Source organism: Tursiops truncatus, chromosome 19, assembly GCF_011762595.2.
Source record: "Tursiops truncatus isolate mTurTru1 chromosome 19, mTurTru1.mat.Y, whole genome shotgun sequence".
Taxonomy (NCBI): domain Eukaryota; kingdom Metazoa; phylum Chordata; class Mammalia; order Artiodactyla; family Delphinidae; genus Tursiops; species Tursiops truncatus.
In genome coordinates, this window is record NC_047052.1 from 57,717,709 (window position 1) to 57,738,865 (window position 21,157).

At 41.9% G+C, this 21,157-nt stretch overlaps 1 protein-coding gene and 1 pseudogene across 1 annotated transcript; one reads left to right on the forward strand and one right to left on the reverse strand.

Moving 5' to 3' along the window:
* Nucleotides 1–219: 219 nt before the first annotated feature.
* LOC141277129 (uncharacterized) lies at nt 220–1,708 on the forward strand. Its single transcript, XM_073795676.1, has 2 exons — nt 220–1,465; nt 1,545–1,708. Exons 1-2 carry the CDS (start codon nt 220–222, stop codon nt 1,706–1,708), a joined length of 1,410 nt encoding a protein of 469 aa, XP_073651777.1.
* Nucleotides 1,709–15,775: 14,067 nt separating this feature from the next.
* Nucleotides 15,776–16,621, reverse strand: LOC101323958 (fructose-2,6-bisphosphatase TIGAR pseudogene; annotated as a pseudogene).
* Between the last annotated feature and the right edge of the window lie 4,536 nt (nt 16,622–21,157).

A 21,157-nucleotide genomic window follows, 5' to 3' on the forward strand; every position in this document is an offset into this window, starting at 1 on the left:
AGCATAAACCTTCATCAGCATCAGAGGCAGTGCATCGGGGAGAAACCCTTCAGAAGAGAGGTGGACAGAGCCTCATTTGTGAAGAACTGCAAGTACCATGTGTCAAGGAAGCCATTAGTCTTCAGGGTGGTTGGGAAGGACTTCTTGGCCTGTTCTCAGTTTCTCCAGCAATGGGCTACTCACACCTGGGAGAGGTCAAACAGCAGAGCCGAGTGTGGGATGGCCTTTCAGAGGGGAAAAACTTATCATAACTGGGAAGAATGCACAAAAGCTTTCAGTCCCAAACACACACTTGTTCAGCACCAGAGACTCCTCACTAGAGAAAGATGTTTTATGTGTAATCAGTGTGAGAGAAGCTGTAACGTCAGTCAGCATCAGAAAGTTTACAATGGAGAAAGAACTTTTGAACCTGGGGAACATGGGATATTATTTAACAGAAAGTCCAACCTCATTGAACACCAGAGAAGTAACACTAGAGATAGGCCTTATGAATGTACAGAATATGGGAAATCATTTACTAAGTGCTCCAACCTCATTGAACACCAGAGAAATAACACTAGAGATAGGCCTTATGAATGTACAGAATGTGGGAAATCATTTACTCAGTGCTCCAACCTCTTTACACACAAGAGAGTTCACATGAAACAAAAGCCATATGAATGTGATGAATATGCAAAATCGTTTAGCCAAAGCTCTACCCTCCTTCAACATCGGAGAATTCACCCTAGGGAAAGGCCTTATGAGTGCAATGAATGTGGTAGAACTTTTACACAAAACTCTGTGCTCCTTCAGCATCAGAGACTTCACACTGGATCAAGGCCTTATGAATGCACTGAATGTGGAAAATCCTTTGCTGTAAACTCCAGACTCATTAAACATAGGAGAGTTCATACTGGAGAAAGGCCTTATAAATGCAGTGAATGTGGAAAAACATTTTGCCAAAGCTCTTCATTCCTCCGACATCAGAGAGTTCACACTGGAGAAAGGCTTTATAAGTGTGGGGAGTGTGGAAAATCATTTAGGCAAAAGTCCAACCTTATTCAACATTGGACAGTCCATACTAGAGAAAGACCTTATAAGTGTGGGAAATATGGGAAATTACTTAGCAAAAAGTCCCATCTCATTGAACACCAGAGAGTTCACACTGGTGAAAGGCCATATGAGTGTGGGGAATGTAGGAAATTCTTTAGCAAGAAATCCTACCTCATTATATATCAGAGAGTTCACACCAGGGAAAGGCCATATAAATGCAACGAATGTGGGAAATCATTTAGCCAAAACTCTACACTCCTTCAACATCAGAGAATTCACACTGGTTCAAGGCCTTATGAGTGCACTGAATGTGGAAAATCCTTTGCTGATAATTCAGCCTTCATTAAACACAGGAGAATTCACACTGGAGAAAGGCCTTATGAGTGCAGTGAGTGTGGGAAAGCATTTGCCCAAAGTTCTTCAGTCCTTCGACATCAGAGAGTTCACTGGAGAAAACTCATAAAAGTAAAGAAAATTTGGGAAGTTGGTTAGCCCAAGCTCTGTTTTTCAACATCAGAGAACTCACACTGGATCAAAGCCATATAAGTGCTGTGAATGTGGGAAATCCTTTGCTAAAAACTCCAGGTTCATTAAACACAGGAGTGTCCGCACTGCAGAAAGTCTGTATGTTGTAGGAAATGTTGGAAATCCTTTACCTAAAACTACAGTCTCATAAAACACCATAATGTTCACATTGGTTAATGGGCTTATGGATGTGATAACTGTGGGAAACCTTTAGCCAAACTGTAGCCTCATTTCACACTGGAGAGTTCACAGGCTTCAGTCTTATTTCATTGGATACCACAAAGTTCACTTCAGAAAAAGAGTAGTTGTGCAGGGATGGATTGTTCAGTATAACACTGGGGAGATCCCTTATGAGGGTGCTATCTGCCAATATACCCAATAAACCACTTAAATTCCAGGTTTATGGGAGCTTCAGTGCATTTCTTAACCTGCCCAGGGCCCTTACCAGGTTTACATCATTGCCAGTTCCATAGCAAAAGCCATTTCACCACTACTATGTGGGCAGGTGCTCATGATGTGCATCATTGAACCACCCCACCGAGTCCAGGGAAGGAAACCTTGATGTTGTCCTGTTTGTGGGAGTCTTTATAATCCTGAGCACTCATTCCTTTCTAATTTGTTTGATGGGTTACCTCACTGATCTGACCAATTTTTGGCCTAGAGGACTCTGCTGGTGACTTGCAACCGGGACTACTTTTTTCAGGAATGTTGTTGGTCTCACGTGACTGCTGTGATGGGATTTTCCTGTGCTTCATGTCTCCAGTCCAAGAATAGCCTTCTTCCCATTGTACTGGTTGGTGTGAAAATGGAGGCCTTACTGTTTAAGCTCCTTTAATCTTGGGATTCTGTACACTGTGGTGATTTGAAAACAACTGAGTTGTGACAACAGGGCTGAAGAGCTTTCTTGTGGGATCTCAAATTCTGTGCGCCTCAGAGGGAACAATATGATGTAAAGTATACTTCTCTCTAGTTTTGTCCTAGTTGGCATTGCTGCCCAAGGCCTCCAAGAAAAGACTGCAGGGATGTAATCCTTATCTGTAACCTGGATGCGTTGGTATTTTTTTGGTTCAGAGGTCAGTCTGTAGAGGGGCTGTTGTGATAACCTTTGGTGCTTCCTAAAGCAAGAAGAAATTGTCTTGTTCCCAGGGAGTATTGCATTGTGTCCAGGTGGTAAGGGAAATCTGTTTCCCAGGTCTTGCATTGGAGCCATGTACCCTCATGTCCAGAATTCCAAATAGTGGCAGCATAGGTTATATGATTTATGGGCAGGGAAATCATTTGTTACAGGAACACTGGTTTTGTAGGGAGGGGAAGAGACTGCCACAAGATTGTTGGAATGTGTCTGTTTTGAGCGGACCTCCACAATGTTCCAGTCCCTATAGCTATGAAGGATGAGCAGGTGCAGAAATTCTCATGGCCTCCAGAACTGTGTATTTTGTGTAGGGAAGCTGTTGCGAGAGGAAAAATTTATAAATGTTCTGTGGATTCCTGTAGCATGTGTGCGTGTTCACCTCAAATCTCTTGCTGTGTAGGAAAATGAGGATGGTGAAGATGAGTTGTGCCCTTTGTAACCCAGCCTTCATTCCCATTGAATTTGGTGGAAATTGCCTTGTTGCTTCTGATATTTGCCACCACCAAGGCAAGGTATCCCTCCCAGACATGAGGAAAGAGTTGTGGAATCAGTAGAGGTTTGCCAAACTAATTTTCCAGAATTGTAGGAAATCTAGCTTTCTGTTTTGAATCATATTTTCAGAGCTTTAGTAAGGTATAAGTGACATACAACAAACTGATTATATTTAAACTTAACATTTTGACAAGTTTTGACATTCATGTAAATCCATAAAAGCACCACCACAATCATAATAATGAGCCTCTCCATCATCCTCTGTTTTACTTCATGCCCTTTAATAATGTCTCCTTCTGTACTATCTCTGCTCTCCAGGCAAACATTTGTTTACTTTCCATTATAATAGATTAGCTTCCATTTTAGAATTGTATATGATTCTACTCATAAAGTGTTTACACTTTTTTTCCTTTGAGTAGCCTCATGTGGCTTACTCATTTTGATAGTCATCAATGGTGCTTAAATGAGTAGTTTTTTTTTTTGTATTGCTTAGAAGTATGACAGTTTGTGGGTGTACCACTATTTGTTTATTCTTTTGTCTTTTTATGCATATTTGAGTTCTTTCCAGTTTCTGATTGTTGCAAATAAACCTGCTAAGATATTTGAATCTAGTTCTTCACATACATGTTTCATTTATCTTGTGTTAATTTGGCGGTGGGGGGTGGGGTGGAGGTGGAGGCGGGTGCAATGCCTGAGTTACAGGGTAAGTGGATAGCTAACTTTTTAAGAAATTGCAAATTGTGATCTTTTGTATTCCTGCTAGCAGTGTATGAGACATACAGTTTTTCCATATCCTTGCCAGTAGTGGGTATGGTTAGCCATTGAAAATGTTAACCTTTTTTTTTTTTTTTTTTACATCTTTATTGGAGTATAATTGCTTTACAATGATATGTTCGTTTCAGCTTCACAACAAAATGAATCAGTTATATATATACATATGTTCCCATATCTCTTCCCGCTTGCGTCTCCCTCCCTCCCACCCTCCCTATCCCACCCCTCCAGGCGGTCACAAAGCACCGAGCTGATCTCCCTGTGCTATGCGGCTGCTTCCCACTAGCTATCTACCTTACGTTTGGTAGTGTATATATGTCCATGCCTCTCTCTCGCTTTGTCACTGTTTACCCTTCCCCCTCCCCATAGCCTCAAGTCCATTCTCTAGTAAGTCTGTGTCTTTATTCCTGTTTCATCACTAGGTTTTTCATGACATTTTTTTTCTTAAATTCCATATATATGTGTTAGCATACGGTATTTGTCTCTCTCTTTCTGACTTACTTCACTCTGTATGACAGACTCTAGGTCTATCCACCTCATTACAAATAGCTCAATTTCGTTTCTTTTTATGGCTGAGTAATATTCCATTGTATATATGTGCCACATCTTCTTTATCCATTCATCCGATGATGGACACTTAGGTTGTTTCCATCTCTGGGCTATTGTAAATAGAGCTGCAATGAACATTTTGGTACATGACTCTTTTAGAATTATGGTTTTCTCAGGGTATATGCCCAGTAGTGGGATTGCTGGGTCATATGGTAGTTCTATTTGTAGTTTTTAAAGAAGCTCCATACTATTCTCCACAGTGGCTGTATCAATTTACATTCCCACCAACAGTGTAAGAGGGTTCCCTTTTCTCCACACCCTCTCCAGCATTTATTGTTTCTAGATTTTTTGATGATGGTCATTCTGACTGGTGTGAGATGATATCTCATTGTAGTTTTGATTTGCATTTCTCTAATGATTAGTGATGTTGAGCATTCTTTCATGTGTTTGTTGGTACGCTGTATATCTTCTTTGGAGAAATGTCTATTTAGGTCTTCTGCCCATTTTTGGATTGGGTTGTTTGTTTTTTTGTTATTAAGCTGCATGAGCTGCTTATAAATTTTGGAGATTAATCCTTTGTCAGTTGCTTCATTTGCAAATATTTTCTCCCATTCTGAGGGTTGTCTTTTGGTCTTCTTTATGGTTTCCTTTGCTGCGCAAAAGCTTTTAAGTTTCATTAGGTCCCATTTGTTTACTTTTGTTTTTATTTCCATTTCTCTAGCAGGTGGGTCAAAAAGGACCTTGCTGTGATTTATGTCATAGAGTGTCCTGCCTATATTTTCCTCTAAGAGTTTGATAGTTTCTGGCCTTACATTTAGGTCTTTAATCCATTTTGAGCTTATTTTTGTGTATGGTGTTAGGGAGTGATCTAATCTCATACTTTTACATGTAGCTGTCCTGTTTTCCCAGCACCACTTATTGAAGAGGCTGTCCTTTCTCCACTGTACATTCCTGCCTCCTTTGTCAAAGATAAGGTGACCATATGTGCCTGGGTTTATCTCTGGGCTTTCTATCCTGTTCCATTGATCTATATTTCTGTTTTTGTGCCAGTACCATACTGTCTTGATTACTGTAGCTTTGTAGTATAGTCTGAAGTCAGGAAGCCTGATTCCTCCAGCTCCGTTTTTCATTCTCAAGATTGCTTTGGCTATTCGGGGTCTTTTGTGTTTCCATACAAATTGTGAAATTTTTTGTTCTAGTTCTCTGAAAAATGCCAGTGGTAGTTTGATAGGGATTGCATTGAATCTGTAGATTGCTTTGGGTAGTAGAGTCATTTTCACAATATTGATTCTTCCAATCCAAGAACATGGTATATCTCTCCATCTATTTGTATCATCTTTAATTTCTTTCATCAGTCTCTTATAATTTTCTGCATACAGGTCTTTTGTCTCCTTAGGTAGGTTTATTCCTAGATATTTTATTCTTTTTGTTGCAATGGTAAATGGGAGTGTTTTCTTGATTTCACTTTCAGATTTTTCATCCTTAGTGTATACGAATGCCAGAGATTTCTGTGCATTAATTTTGTATCCTGCTACTTTACCAAATTCATTGATTAGCTCTAGTAGTTTTCTGGTAGCATCTTTAGGATTCTCTATGTATAGTATCATGTCATCTGCAAAGAGTGATAGCTTTACTTCTTCTTTTCCGATTTGGATTCCTTTTATTTCCTTTTCTTCTCTGATTGCTGTGGCTAAAACTTCCAAAACTATGTTGAATAAGAGTGGTGAGAGTGGGCAACCTTGTCTTGTTCCTGATCTTAGTGGAAATGCTTTCAGTTTTTCACCATTGAGGACGATGTTGGCTGTGGGTTTGTCATATATGGCCTTTATTATGTTGAGGAAAGTTCCCTCTATGCCTACTTTCTGCAGGGTTTTTATCATAAATGGGTGTTGAATTTTGTCAAAAGATTTCTCTGCATATATTGAGATGATCATATGGTTTTTCTCCTTCAGTTTGTTAATATGGTGTATCATGTTGATTGATTTGCGTATATTGAAGAATCCTTGCATTCCTGGAATAAACCCCACTTGATCATGGTGTATGATCTGTTTAATGTGCTGTTGGATTCTGTTTGCTAGTATTTTGTTGAGGATTTTTGCATCTATGTTCATCAGTGATATTGGCCTGTAGTTTTCTTTCTTTGTGACATCCTTGTCTGGTTTTGGTATCAGGGTGATGGTGGCCTCGTAGAATGAGTTGGGGAGTGTTCCTCCCTCTGCTATATTTTGGAAGAGTTTGAGAAGGATAGGTGATAGCTCTTCGCTAAATGTTTGATAGAATTCACCTGTGAAGCCATCTGGTCCTGGGCTTTTGCTTGTTGGAAGATTTTTAATCACAGTTTCAATTTCAGTGCTTGTGATTGGTCTGTTCATATTTTCTATTTCTTCCTGATTCAGTCTTGGCAGGTTGTGCCTTTCTAAGAATTTGTCCATTTCTTCCATGTTGTCCATTTTATTGGCATAGAGTTGCTTGTAGTAATCTCTCATGATTTTTTGTATTTCTGCAGTGTCAGTTGTTACTTCTCCTTTTTCATTTCCAATTCTATTGATTTGAGTCTTCTCCCTTTTTTTTTTTGATGAGTCTGGCTAATGGTTTATCAATTTTGTTTATCCTTTCAAAGAACCAGCTTTTAGTTTTATTGATCTTTGCTATCATTTCCTTCATTTCTTTTTCATTTATTTCTGATCTGATTTTTATGATTTCTTTCCTTCTGCTAACTTTGGGGTTTTTTTGTTCTTCTTTCTCTAATTGCTTTAGGTGCAAGGTTAAGTTGTTTATTCGAGATGTTTCCTGTTTCTTAAGGTAGGATTGTATTGCTATAAACTTCCCTCTTAGAACTGCTTTTGCTGCATCCCATAGATTTTGAGTCATCGTGTCTCCATTGTCATTTGTTTCTAGGTATTTTTTGATTTCCTCTTTGATTTCTTCAGTGATCACTTCATTATTAAGTAGTGTATTGTTTAGCCTCCATGTGTTTGTATTTTTTACAGATCTTTTCCTGTAATTGATATCTAGTGTCATAGCATTGTTGTCGGAAAAGATACTTGATACAATTTCAATTTTCTTAAATTTATCAAGGCTTGATTTGTGACCCAAGATATGATCTATCCTGGAGAATGTTCCATGAGCACTTGAGAAAAATGTGTATTCTGTTGTTTTTGGATGGAATGTCCTATAAATATCAATTAAGTCCATCTCGTTTAATGTATCATTTAAAGCTTGTGTTTCCTTATTTATTTTCATTTTGGATGATCTGTCCATTGGTGAAAGTGGGGTGTTAAAGTCCCCTACTATGAATGTGTTACTGTCGATTTCCCCTTTTATGGCTGTCAGTATTTGCCTTATGTATTGAGGTGCTCCTATGTTGGGTGCATAAATATTTACAATTGTTATATCTTCTTCTTGGATCGATCCCTTGATCATTATGTAGTGTCCTTCTTTGTCTCTTCTAATAGTCTTTGTTTTAAAGTCTATTTTGTCTGATATGAGAATTGCTACTCCAGCTTTCTTTTGGTTTCCATTTGCATGAAATACCTTTTTCCATCCCCTTACTTTCAGTCTGTATGTGTCTCTAGGTCTGAAGTGGGTCTCTTGTAGACAGCAAATATATGCGTCTTGTTTTTGTATCCATTCAGCCAATCTGTGTCTTTTGGTGGGAGCATTTAGTCCATTTACATTTAAGGTAATTATCGATATGTGTGTTCCCATTACCATTTTCTTAATTGTTTTGGGTTTGTTATTGTAGGTCTTTTCCTTCTTTTGTGTTTCTTGCCTAGAGAAATTCCTTTAGCAGTTGTTGTAGAGCTGGTTTGGTGGTGCTGAACTCTCTCAGCTTTTGCTTGTCTGTAAAGGTTTTAATTTCTCCATCAAATCTGAATGAGATCCTTGCTGGGTAGAGTAATCTTGGTTGCAGGTTTTTCTCCTTCAACACTTTCAATATGTCCTGCCACTCCCTTCTGGCTTGCAGAGTTTCTGCTGAAAGATCAGCTGTTAACCTTATGGGGATTCCCTTGTGTGTTATTTGTTGTTTTTCCCTTGCTGCTTTTAATAAGTTTTCTTTGTATTTAATTTTTGACAGTTTGATTAATATGTGTCTTGGCGTATTTCTCCTTGGATTTATCCTGTATGGGACTCTCTGTGCTTCCTGGACTTGATTAGCTATTTCTTTTCCCATATTAGGGAAGTTTTCAACTATAATCTCTTCAAATATTTTCTCAGTCCCTTTCTTTTTCTCTTCTTCTTCTGGAACCCCTATAATTCGAATGTTGGTGCATTTAATGTTGTCCCAGAGGTCTCTGAGACTGTCCTCAGTTCTTTTCATTCTTTTTTCTTTATTCTGCTCTGCAGTAGTTATTTCCACTATTTTATCTTCCAGGTCACTTATCCGTTCTTCTGCCTCAGTTATTCTGCTATTGATCCCATCTAGAGTATTTTTCATTTCATTTATTGTGTTGTTCATCATTGTTTGTTTCATCTTTAGTTCTTCTAGGTCCTTGTTAACTGATTCTTGCATTTTGTCCATTCTATTTCCAAGATTTTGGATCATCTTTACTATCATTATTCTGAATTCTTTTTCAGGTAGACTGCCTATTTCCTCTTCATTTGTTAGGTCTGGTGGGTTTTTATCTTGCTCCTTCATCTGCTGTGTGTATTTCTGTCTTTTCATTTTGCTTATCTTACTGTGTTTGGGGTCTCCTTTTTGCAGGCTGAAGGTTCGTAGTTCCTGTTGTTTTTTGTGTCTGTCCCCAGTGGCTAAGGTTGGTTCAGTGGGTTGTGTAGGCTTCCTGGTGGAGGGTACTAGTGCCTGTGTTCTGGTGGATGAGGCTGGATCTTGTCTTTCTGGTGGGCGGGTCCACGTCTGGTGGTGTGTTTTGGGGTGTCTGTAGACTTATTATGATTTTGGGCAGCCTCTCTGCTAATGGGTGGGGTTGTGTTCCTGTCTTACTAGTTGTTTGGCATAGGATGTCCAGCACTGTAGCTTGCTGGTCGTTGAGTGAAGCTGGGTGTTGGTGTTGAGATGGAGATCTCTGGGAGATTTTCACCATTTGATATTACGTGAAGCTGGGAGGTCTCTTGTGGACCAGTGTCCTGAAGTTGGCTCTCCCACCTCAGAGGCACAGCACTAGCTCCTGGCTGCAGCACCAAGAGCCTTTCATCCACAGGGCTCCTTAATTTGGGATGATTCGTTGTCTATTCATGTATTCTACAGATGCAGGGTACATCAAGTTGATTGTGGAGCTTTAATCCGCTGCTTCTGAGGCTGCTGGGAGAGATTTCCCTTTCTCTTCTTTGTTCTCACAGCTCCCAGGGTCTCAGCTTTGGATTTGGCCCTGCCTGTGCGTGTAGGTCGCCGGAGGGCGTCTGTTCTTTGCTCAGACAGGACGGGGTTAAAGGAGCCGCTGATTCGGAGGCTCTGGCTCACTCAGGCCGGGGGTTAGGGAGGGTCACGGAGTGCGGGGCGGGCCTGCGGCGGCAGAGGCCGACATGACGTTGCTAGCCTGAGGCGCGCCGTGCATTCTCCCGGGGGAGTTGTCCCTGGATCTCGGGACCCTGGCAGTGGCGGGTTGCACAGGCTCCCCGGAAGGGGGTGTGGATAGTGACCTGTGTTCGCACACAGGCTTCTTGGTGGCGGCAGCAGCGGCCTTAGTGTCTCATGTTTGTCTCTGGGCTCCGCACTTTTAGCCGCGGCTCGCGCCCGTCTCTGGAGCTCTCTTAAGCAGCGTTCTTAATCCCCTCTCCTCGTGCACCAGGAAACAAAGAGGGAAGAAAAAGTCTCTTGCCTCTTCGGCAGGTCCAGCCTTTTCCCCGGACTCCCTCCCGGCTAGCCGCGGTGCAGTAACGCCCTGCAGGCTGTGTTCACGCCGCCAACCTCAGTCCTCTCCCGGCGCTCCGACATAAGCCGGAGCCTCAGCTCCCAGCCCCGCCCGGCGAGCAGACAAGCCTCTCGGCTGGTGAGTGCCGGTCGGCCCCGATCCTCTGCGCTGGAATCTCTCCGCTTTGCCCTCCGCACCCCTGTTGCTGTGCTCTCCTCCGCGGCTCCCAAGCTCCCCCATTCCGCCACCCGCAGTCTCCGCCCGCGAAGGGGCTTCCTAGTGTGTGGACACTTTTCCTCCTTCACAACTCCCTCCCGCTGGTGCAGGACCTGTCCCTTTCCTTTTGTCTCTGTTTATTTTTTTCTTTTGCCCTAACCAGGTACGTGGGGGGGTTCCTTGCCTTTGGGAGGTCTGAGGTCTTCTGCCAGCGTTCAGTAGGTGCTCCGTAGGAGTTGTTCCACGCGTAGATGTATTTCTGGTGTATCTGTGGGGAGGAAGGTGATCTCCGAGTCTTACTCTTCTGCCATCTTCCCGAAAGTGGGAAGCTGAAAATGTTAACCTTTTAAATAAGTCTGTAACTGTATCCCACTATGGTTTAGTTGCCTTTCCCTGATGTTGCATGATGTTGAGCATTTTTTCATTTGTTTACATGCATACCTCAGAAATATGATGAGTTGGGTTTTAGACCACTGCAATAAAGCCAGTATCACAATAAAGCAAGTCACATGAAGTTTTTGATTTTCTAGTGCATGTAAAAGTAATGTTTATGCTATACTGTAGTCTGTTAGGTGTACAATAGCATTATGTCTAAAAAAAAACATATCTTAATTTAAAAATACTTTATTGCTAAAAATGTCGACTATCATCTGAGCCTTTAGCTAGTTGTAAGGTTTTTGCAGTAGTAACATCAGAGATCACAGATCACCATAAGAAATATAATAATGATGATAATGTTTGCAGTATTGCAAGAATTACCAATATGTGACACAGACATGAAGCAAGCAAATGCTGTGGAAACATGGCACCAGTAGACTTGCTCAATATAGAGTTGCCAGAAACCTTCAATTAAAAACAAACAAACATCTGCAAAGTGCAGTAAAGCGGAGTGCAATAAAACAAAGTATACCTGTATTTGCCAGTTTTATGTTGTTTTTGGTAAAATATCTATGCATATCTATTGCTTGTTTTTTAAAACGAAATTTGGGAGAATTTCCTGGTGGTCCAGTGGTTAGGACTGCACTTTCACTGCTGAGGGCCCAGGTTAGGTCAGGGAACTAAGATCCCGCAATCTGCAGCCAAAAATAAATATATAAATAAAAAGAATTAAAAACAAAAAAAAGAATTTTGGCAGTTTCTCTCTCTCTCTCTCTCTCTCTCTCTCTTTCTCTCTCTCTCTTTTTTTAAGGAGACAGGCTTATTATTTTTTATTTTTTTATTTTTTTGTGGTACGCGGGCCTCTCACTGCTGTGGCCTCTCCCGTTGCGGAGCACAGGCTCTGGACGTGCAGGCTCAGCGGCCATGGCTCACGGACCCAGCCGCTCCGCGGCATGTGGGATCCTCCCAAACTGGGGCACGAACCCGTGTGCCCTACATCAGCAGGCGGACTCTCAACCACTGTGCCACCAGGGAAGCCCTTATTATTTATTTTTATTTTTTTCACCCAGTCTTAGTTGCAGCAGGTGAGCTTCTTAGTTGCAGCAGGTGGGCTCCTTTGTTGTGGCATGTGAACTCTTAGTTGCAGCATGCATGTGGGATCTAGTTCCCTGATCAGGTATTGAACCTGGGCTCCCCACATTGCGAGCACATAGTCTTATTTACTGAGACACCAGGGAAGTCCTAGCAGTTTCTCTTTTTTTCTAACAATTAAGAAGATAGTGAACAACAAAAACTTATGTTGGAACTTTATTCATTCTTCAGTAATGTGACTTCTTTGCTATAAAAATTATTGTTTTTGAATACGGGAGTATTTCATAAATATTTTGTGTACTGTACACAACATAGTGGCCACATACAGCATCTACTTTTTAAGTTTAATTGTTAACATTCTTTTTTTTTTTTTTTTTTTTTTGCGGTACGTGGGCCTCTCACTGCTATGGCCTCTCCCGTTGCGGAGCACAGGCTCCGGATGTACAGGCTCAGCGGCTATGGCTCACGGACCCAGCCGCTCTGCGGAATGTGGGATCTTCCCGGACCGGGGCACGAACTCGTGTCCCTGGCATCGGCAGGCGGACTCGCAACCACTGCACCACCAGGGAAGCCCTAATTGTTAACATTCTTGATCACTTCTTAGGTCTAGATATTCAGCGCTGTCAAGCCATGATTTGTAGATCTGAATAAATAGGCTTTGAGTGTTCTCATGTGGTTGGTCTTTATTTCCACAGGTCTTAGGACACATTCCACAAAATACGTGTAGTTAAAATTCTGTGTTATAAATTGATTTGAAATAGTTTTTGACTGTGATTATACAAGTATTTATTTCATACAGCATTTAGTTTGTTGTATTTCATTTTCTATTTTAGGTTATTGACATTTTAGCAACTAATGGATTCACTTAAGAAGATACCCTTGACTAACATCTTTCAAGGAGGCATTGTTATTCTAAATTGCATTTGGAAGCCTCATCACACCGTGTATAGAAAGTGGGCCATTTGTTAATCAGAATTTCCCCCCCTTCCCTCCCCTCTCCTCCTCTCCCCTCCTAGTATCACTTAGGGGGACTTGCTTCAGATAATTTATGAATAAGTTAAAACTTCCTCACTGGTCAATCTGCCTAAACCTTGCTCCTTTTCTTCTTATATCCCACCACCTTTCCTTTCTTTTCTTTTCCTCTTCAGTATTCTCCTAACCTGGCTCAAGTAGCTCAGTGTCCTTTTTTTTTTTTTTTTTTGCCAGGCAGCACCCTAACCAGGGATCAAACCCGAGCCCCCTGCAGTGGAAGTGCGGAGTCCTAACCACTGGACTGCCAAGGAATTCCTGCTCAATGTCCCTTGAATTTGTAATTTCCACATGGAGGAAGCCCTCCTACATGGACATTCAACTTTGTTGTGTTCTAATCTCTGGCATTGAAGACTTCCTAAATCCCAGGTTGGAAAAGAAAGTTTATTAGAACATTCATTTCTGGGTACACACAGTCCAGAGATCAGTCACTTCTTTTGACTGAGTTGAGAAAAACAGGAATATCGGTTGAAAAATCTCTTAGACGTTTCCCGAAAAGGATTTGAAGATTAATGAAACTTTATAGAGTTTAAGGATTAAAAACAATACAACCGAAAACAAAAGTTTTGAAAAAGACACTGGAAAATGTAAGAAATTATACTAACCTAGTAAAGGAAAGAAATATTAGACTTCTAATGATTTTGATGTAGTCAGCTCTTTACATTGCTAAACACAATCTTGCTCAAAGCTGTTTTCTCAAGGAAAAATTGAAAAAGTATAATTTTTAATAATGGCATTGACTTCTAGGTTACCAGGTAAGAAGAAACAGGAAACTCTCAGAGCTTTTGCATAATTTCAAGTGTCTTTAAACATTTGGTTTATGTATATAGATATTTATAAATTATATTTTTGGAAGTTTCTACAGTATCCTTACCAGGATGACTTTTTTTTTTTTTTTTTCTGTACGCGGGCCTCTCACTGTTGTGGCCTCTCCCATTGCGGAGCACAGGTTCCGGATGCGCAGGCTCAGCGGCCATGGCTCACGGGCCCAGCCGCTCCGCAGCATGTGGGATCTTCCCAGATCGGGGCACGAACCCGCATCCCCTGCATCGACAGGTGGACTCTCAACAACTGCGCCACCAGGGAAGCCCCAGGATGACTTTTTTTTTTAATGTACTACATTCATTTTGTACAATACAGTGGTTACAAGTAACCAGATCTATCTATACATACCAATATAGAGCCCCAAGATATATGTAATAAGTGAAAATACAGAATACAGACAGCTTGATATTTTGTATCAAGACCAGAAACACCAGAATAATACCATTGTTTAAAAACACCAGAACCCTAATGGGTTCCCATAAGGGAACCCATTTTTCCCTCATGACACTAGGTGGCCACGTGAAGGACGGATGGGTATATAGACTTGCGGTGCTGGCTGTCTCTGTAGAGAACAGGAGGGAACAGGACAGCGACAGCTGCTTAAAGGAACTTGGCTTACATCGCAATGTGTTATTTCTTTTTTTAAAAAAGGGGGGGAATATTACTTCTGGGTGGCAGGGATGTGGACGTTTATTATCTGTCCTTTTTGGTTACTTTCCAACTTTTCGTCTGCAGTGAACTTCCTCTGCGCTCAACCACATGCTCTGCTCCAGCACTGGCACGAACACTGGCAGCTCTGGACACACTAAGGACAGCATGATCCTGAACTTGAAATATGACTACACGTGATTTTAGCCTTAACTGACAGCCTCAGTCCTACCCTCTGTGAGCTGAGACTCACAGCATTCATCAACATGATAATTTAAAAGCAAACTGCATGGAAAACACGTTCTCCATTTACATGAGGGCCTCAGAGCGACCCATCTTTTGTACAGAATTAAGGTAACCAAACTCCCTTTTCTCCAGTGTCATCTGGTGGAAAAGAGAGGAAACCTCATCTGTACCTTCCACAAAAAAAACACGGTTCTTTTCAGTGAAACCCCTCTTTTATTCTGGGGCTACTGTGAAGCAACCGTTTACTTTCTTTAGTGCCATCTTCAAACTAAATTCCTCAGCCTACAGCTTAGATAAGAAAGATCTGCTCTTTCCTCTTCCTCCGCTCAGATTCCTTCTTTAAAAATTTTGTAATCAGATGATGCTTCTTCCTCACGAGACTATTCTGCAACCACAATCCATATTCATCTGCATCTCAAGCCCTCCAGAGTAAACAATTCCAACAGTTGATTTCTGTATTAAACATTTAGTGTCGTTTGCTTTTACATAAACTATGACGGCAAGCATTTCTCCTTTAAAGAACTTTTTGAATATAACATATTTTCACATAAATATGGAGTGGAAATTACAAATAGTTCCCTCTTCCAAGAACTGGATGAGACAGTAAAAAAGAAAACATACAGTATCTTACCAAGAGCCAATAAAATAGGCCAGATTTTTCAGACATTAAAGAAAAATACCAAAAAAACCAGGACATTAAAAAAGCAAAAAAAAAAATAGTAACAGGATTATTAATCCCCCAATTTGCAATACTGAGTTCCTTCATCCATTTACAATCAAGAGATGTCACTGAGCAGGGCAGTAAAATTACCCTGGAAAATTCCAACTGTACTCACAAAAAAGAAGTCAATTCTCAATGGTTTTCCATTAGTGTTTCATGTGGCTCTGATTCCATTCGAGCTTTATAACCTGCTATAATGGACAGCTTTTTAACTGTTTCCAAGTATGCATTAGCAGAGAGTGGAAATAAAGTCAAAGGCACTCCCTCAGAGGCTCACATTTGTTAGCATTCGATGCAGATTTAAATTTAGTGAATTTTGGTCACCCCGGTCAGGTGGCCCTGTAGGTTCACACACACACACTGGGTGGTTGGTTTCACTTCTCCTTTCTCAAAGTTTATGATAAAGACACTCATCCCTGAATTGGGGCTGACTGATGTGAGTTCGGACCTGCTCAGGGTCACCGGGAAGGAACACTTAAGGTCAGTCAGGAAATAATCCAACAGGCTTCTCAGGTAGGCGCCGTGACTCACAACTAAGACACTGGCCACTAGCCCTGGAGCGCTGCTGTCCAAATTAAACTTGGAGGCACAGTTTTTCCCTAAATGAAATATCTCTGCCAAAGAACTCTCCAAACAGTTGCTCGGGGCTTCTTGGGAAAACTGTTCATTCTGACCTGACCTGCTTCTTTCAGGATCAGCTGACAAAGAAATTCAAAGAAGTCTTTTCCACGCATTTTCACCTGGTCCAAGGTCTCTCCTCCGGGCGGTGTGAACACAGGGCACTCCTGCCCAGCTGCTTTGGCCATGGCCCTTAACTCACTCAGCGGCCAGCCTTCTGCAACCCCGTATTTACTTTCTCGAAGTCTTGAATCATACTTTACTGTCATATCTTTGCAAAATTAGCTCTTCTCCAAACTTCCGTGCACGGTCTGCTTTGTCCTCATGAGGTCACTGGAGAAAATGTGAGTAAACTTCACGTTATTAAGGAATATGCCAGCAGCAGCTGCTTGTTTAAATCCAGTTTCTGAAAGAGGCTCATCTATTCCTTGTCCTTGAATGATTTTCTCCTTGTTAAGTCTTGTTTCTCCATGCCGGACCACTGTCAGAGCAAAGCGCGTCATCCCGCCAGCGCCGGGACAGAGCGAAGCAAAGCCCGCGTGCGCCGCCCGAACGTCACCCGCACTCCGCACAAGCCACACGGCACTGCCCAGGATGACTTTTCGAACAAACAGTAATTTCATAATTTCAATTTTAAAACAGAACGTACATCTTCTACTACCATGGGGAAAAAAATTGTCACAGTATTGTAGTTTATAGAAGACTAAAATTTAATTTCTAAAGATTTGAAATTTACAAATATATTACATTGGGTTTATGGGTCAGCTAAGTTAATATCTCCACAAATAATTGTGTCTGCTCAGTTCAGCATCTTGACACAAAGTGTCCTTCATTCTCTCTCCACCCTCTACCTCAGTTTCCTGAATGCTCACACCCCTTCCCACTACTTGTCCTTCACATGTACTTTTCCCTGTCTTTGGTATATTCTTCTCAACGCTCTACAGTTAGTAAGTCACCAAATAATAAAAAAAAATATCTTCAGAGGATTTTCCCAGAGATTTTAGACTCGGTCAGGTGCACTGGGGTGGTGGTATGACATCAGGCAGGGCCTGACTTTTCCGTGTCTCCTTGTCCCGAGCCGTACGCGAGGGGAGCAAGGATAATGCTCATCCTCTGGAGCTGTTAAGACACGCAATGGGCCAGAGCGCATCAGATGTTTTGCACCCAGCTTGTGCTCACATGAATGGCATCTGCTGATGGTTTTGTTAGGCAGTTTTGGCGCGGACTCTTTACAAGGTATTAACTTTGGATGAGTACCTTCAATAACCCAGACCTCCAGTTTTCTCATCATTAAAAAAGAAAAACATGAATTTGACAATAGAGGACTGCTTACCCTGGAGAATGGTGAAGATTGAAAGAGCTAATGTTTAACATGCTTAATACTAGTGTCTTATGAGTCTGTCTCTTCTGTATAGAATTGATGGTTTTCATGCAGGGAGCACCAGAGAAGTGCTCACTTGTGCCCAGGAGGCCCTTGTTAGGTCTAGAAAAGATGAGAGTCCCAGAGAGCAATTCCCAGGATGCTTTTTCATTCTGGTTTGTCACACAGGTGGAGAGGAATCCTAGTTTCTCATTACTGCTTTTATGTCAGAGATCTGCCTTTTCAGGACATGGACCTTCTCAAAGAAGGAGCCTGGAAACAGGACCGTGTTGGCTGTTGGAAATTATCAAGTTGTTTCCCAGTTGAGCTAGTGTTTTCCAAATCTTCCTGAAACACTTTCTTAGTGGATTCAAGTGTCTGCCTTGCTTGTGACAGTTTCCACCTTACATTCCTTTAGGGTCTGAATCTGCAATTCCTTTCAGTATAGTAAAGTGTGGAGGTTACTGAAGGACTTCAAAGTATTGTTCTCTCTCAATGCTCTTCTTTCTATTACAGATTTTAAAAGTTTCTTAGTTTTCGACTAGGAGCCTCTGTATAGCTTTGAGCTCCCCTCCGCAAAAAAAACACAAAAAACCCAAACCCTAAATTATTTCTTATGCCAGCCTAGGAAACAAGAGTCTGCTTCAAGAGGCAAAGAGCTTATTTGAGATCAAAGAATTGCAGTTTGGGGCACACAGGTTTAGGTAGAAACCCAATTATTGTCTCAATTACAGGAGACGGGTTTTTATGGCAAAAAGAGGAAGATGAGGTAAGTTGTGCAAGATGTAATTGAGGGACTTCCCTGGTGGTCCAATGATTAAGACTCTGCGCTCCCAATGCAGGGGCATGGGTTTGATCCCTGGTCAGGGAACTAGATCCGGCATGCTGCAACTAAAAAAGAAAAGAAAGAGCCTGTATGCGGCAAAGAAGATCCCGCGTGCCATAGCTAAGACCTGGCGCAACCAAATATGTTTATTTATTTTATATTTATTTATTTATTTAAAAAATAGATGAGGTAATTGATTGGATGATGTGTTCATTGGTAAACAGATGAGCTAAAGCTAGGTTTGTACTTCATTGATTATTCAGGTGAAGTGTTGACCTGAAACGAATAGGCTGCCAGATATTTCTCCAGCAAAGATGGGTTTATTTGGGATCAGCTGAGAATTGCAGAGAATCTGCAACCATCGTGAGCCACTTGAAAGCCTCTACCCAGCTAGGGAAGGAGAATGATTTTGCAGTAAAGAAAAGGAAGTTGGGAGGGCTGTAGTAAACAGAGTCTGAGGCTTTTCATTGGCTGAGTCCTTGACAAGAAAGAAGAGCAGTCTTTCTTCTTCCTCTAGGGTTCTGCTATCAGTGCAGGTCATGAGAGCTCCCCCTTCTCGTCTCCCAACTCTATTTAATTGAAGTTTCTGTTTTTATTTTATTTTTTAAAATTTTGGCTGGGTTGGGTCTTCGTTGCTGCGTGCAGGCTTTCTCTAGTTGTGGCGAGCGGGGGCTACTCTTCGTTGCGGTGCGTGGGTTTCGCATTGCGGTGGCTTCTCTTGTTGCGGAGCACAGGCTCTAGGCTCAAGAGCTTCAGTAGTTGCAGCACGTGGGCTCAGTAGTTGTGGCTCTTGGGCTTTAGAGCACAGGCTCAGTAGTTGTGGCGCACGGGCTTAGTTTCTCCGCGGCATGTGGGATCTTCCCGAACCAGGGCTCGAACCCGTGTCCCCTGTATTGGCAGGTGGATTCTTAAGCACTGTGCCACCAGGGAAGTCCAAATATTCTGTTTATTAATTTTTCACATTCTCCTCCTTTCCTCCCCACCCCCGTTGCTGCGCCAGGAGGGTTGTGGGATCCTAGTTCCCAGACCAGAGACCGAACCGGGCCCTTGGGTGTGAAAGAGCCGAGTCCTAACCACTGGACTGCCAGGAAATTCCCACCTCCCATGTTGATCAGGATCTTCCTCTGAATGCATCACTGATCATGAGTCAGGTTTTCTAGTTTCAGTGGCTTTTTGTTCCTCTATGTCAGGAAAGACATTTCCTGGGTGCAGTGTCTCAAGTCCGAGGAAAAGTGCACAGATTAGAAACCTATTAAGGTCACATTCAAGTCTTAGGCACTTTTTATCTGAAGTCCATGTTATCAAGATCATAAACATTGGAGATCTTATGAAGCATTATCCTACCACCAAAGGGTTGGTGGCAAACTTCTAACAGGCCTGGTCCAGATATCTTGGGAAAGCTGTGTCATCAGATGTCCTCTGCTTCAATTCTGGGAAATCTTTCCTCTCAGGTCACCAATGATGTGCAGACCCAGTCAGGGTTCAGCACTTTCTTTAGGTGTCATATGAATCCAAGAGTCTGTTCCTTGTAGTTTGGTGACACAAGGGCTGGGTAGCAGTACTTGATAGGGGCCTTCCCAGCCAGGTTGAAGAGCGTTCTTCTGGAGGTGTCTTTTCCAATAGATGAAATTTCCAGGTTGCAAAATGTGATGCTTAAGATATTTGTCTCCTGAGGGCACACTGTGAAAAGATTGCTCGACCAAAACATGGTTATTTTTAATAGAAGCAATCAGGCCTTTGCTAAATTGGAGTATCTCTTATCAGTTGTGGGTCAAAAGAAGCAGGAGCCAAGTGAATTGTGCATCCTGTGACTATCTCAGAGGGTGAGAGTTTACGAGTCCCAAAGTGGGGGATCTGAGATTTAGAAGGACCAATGGCAATGCTTTTGGCCACGATGTTTGCAGGCCTCTACAAATCTTGCCAACTAAGTTTTAATAAAGTTGTTAGAACATTTGACTAAATCAGAGGATTGAGAGCAGTAAGCACAGTGAAATTATTGTAAAACTGACCAAACAGCACAGACATGTTGAAACACCTGACCAGTAAAATTGTTCCTCGATCACTATGAAGTTCGAGAGGAGTTCCCCAGGTAGGGATAATCTTTTCCAAAAAGACATTAGCCACAGAAGAGGCAGTAGCCTGTCTGCAAGGGAAGGATTCAATCCAGTGTAAAAACATACAGATCATAACTAAAACATACTAGTATCTGTTAGTTGGAGGAAGTTGTATGAAATCGTTTTTTTTTTTTCCCCCAGTTGACAGTGTGAAGGAGTTGTTACATTTTGTGGATCAGCATCATCAGCTTCCTGAGGAACCTTTGCTAAAATGGATTATGAGAGTAAATAATTTGGGGGCTATGTGTTTGGTTTCAAGTGCTGCAGAGTGGAAGAGCGTGTTTGGGTTACAGCAGGACTCACAGGTCACTATGAAATAATCACAGATGTCTATATGTGATCCAGACACACAGGAGGTTGTTGCTGAGGGAACAGCCAGCTTGGTGGAAGGATAGAAGCCACTGTAAAGTCTGTTTAGCCTGAGAAGGGGGAAGGTCCATCTCCCCCAGTGTATGCCAGGTGGAGCATCCCAGGCGAAGCAGATGATATGCTTTGTATGCAAGCAGTGTGGGACTGGCTTTATGATGATGGGGATACTCACCGGCTGAATATGTCCATTACCCAGGTCGTGGTAAATGCCGTAGTTCAAGGAGCTCCTTTCGCATGGGCACCCCGTATGACCTTGTTGCGAAAACCGAAAACAGTTCAGGGAAACCTTATGGAAATGATTGCTGTCTCAGTTTCCCTTCGTGGGTATTACAAATGCTGATAAAAACATTATACTAGGGCTTCCCTGGTGGAGCAGTGGTTGAGAGTCCGCCTGCCGATTC

Coding starts and splice junctions, on each gene's coding strand:
- LOC141277129 (XM_073795676.1), top strand. CDS start 220: ATGGCCTTTCAGAGGGGAAAAACTTATCATAACTGGGAAGAATGCACA. Junction 1,466..1,544: donor AAGTTCTTCAGTCCTTCGAC/ATCAGAGAGTTC, acceptor CTGTTTTTCAAC/ATCAGAGAACTCACACTGGA.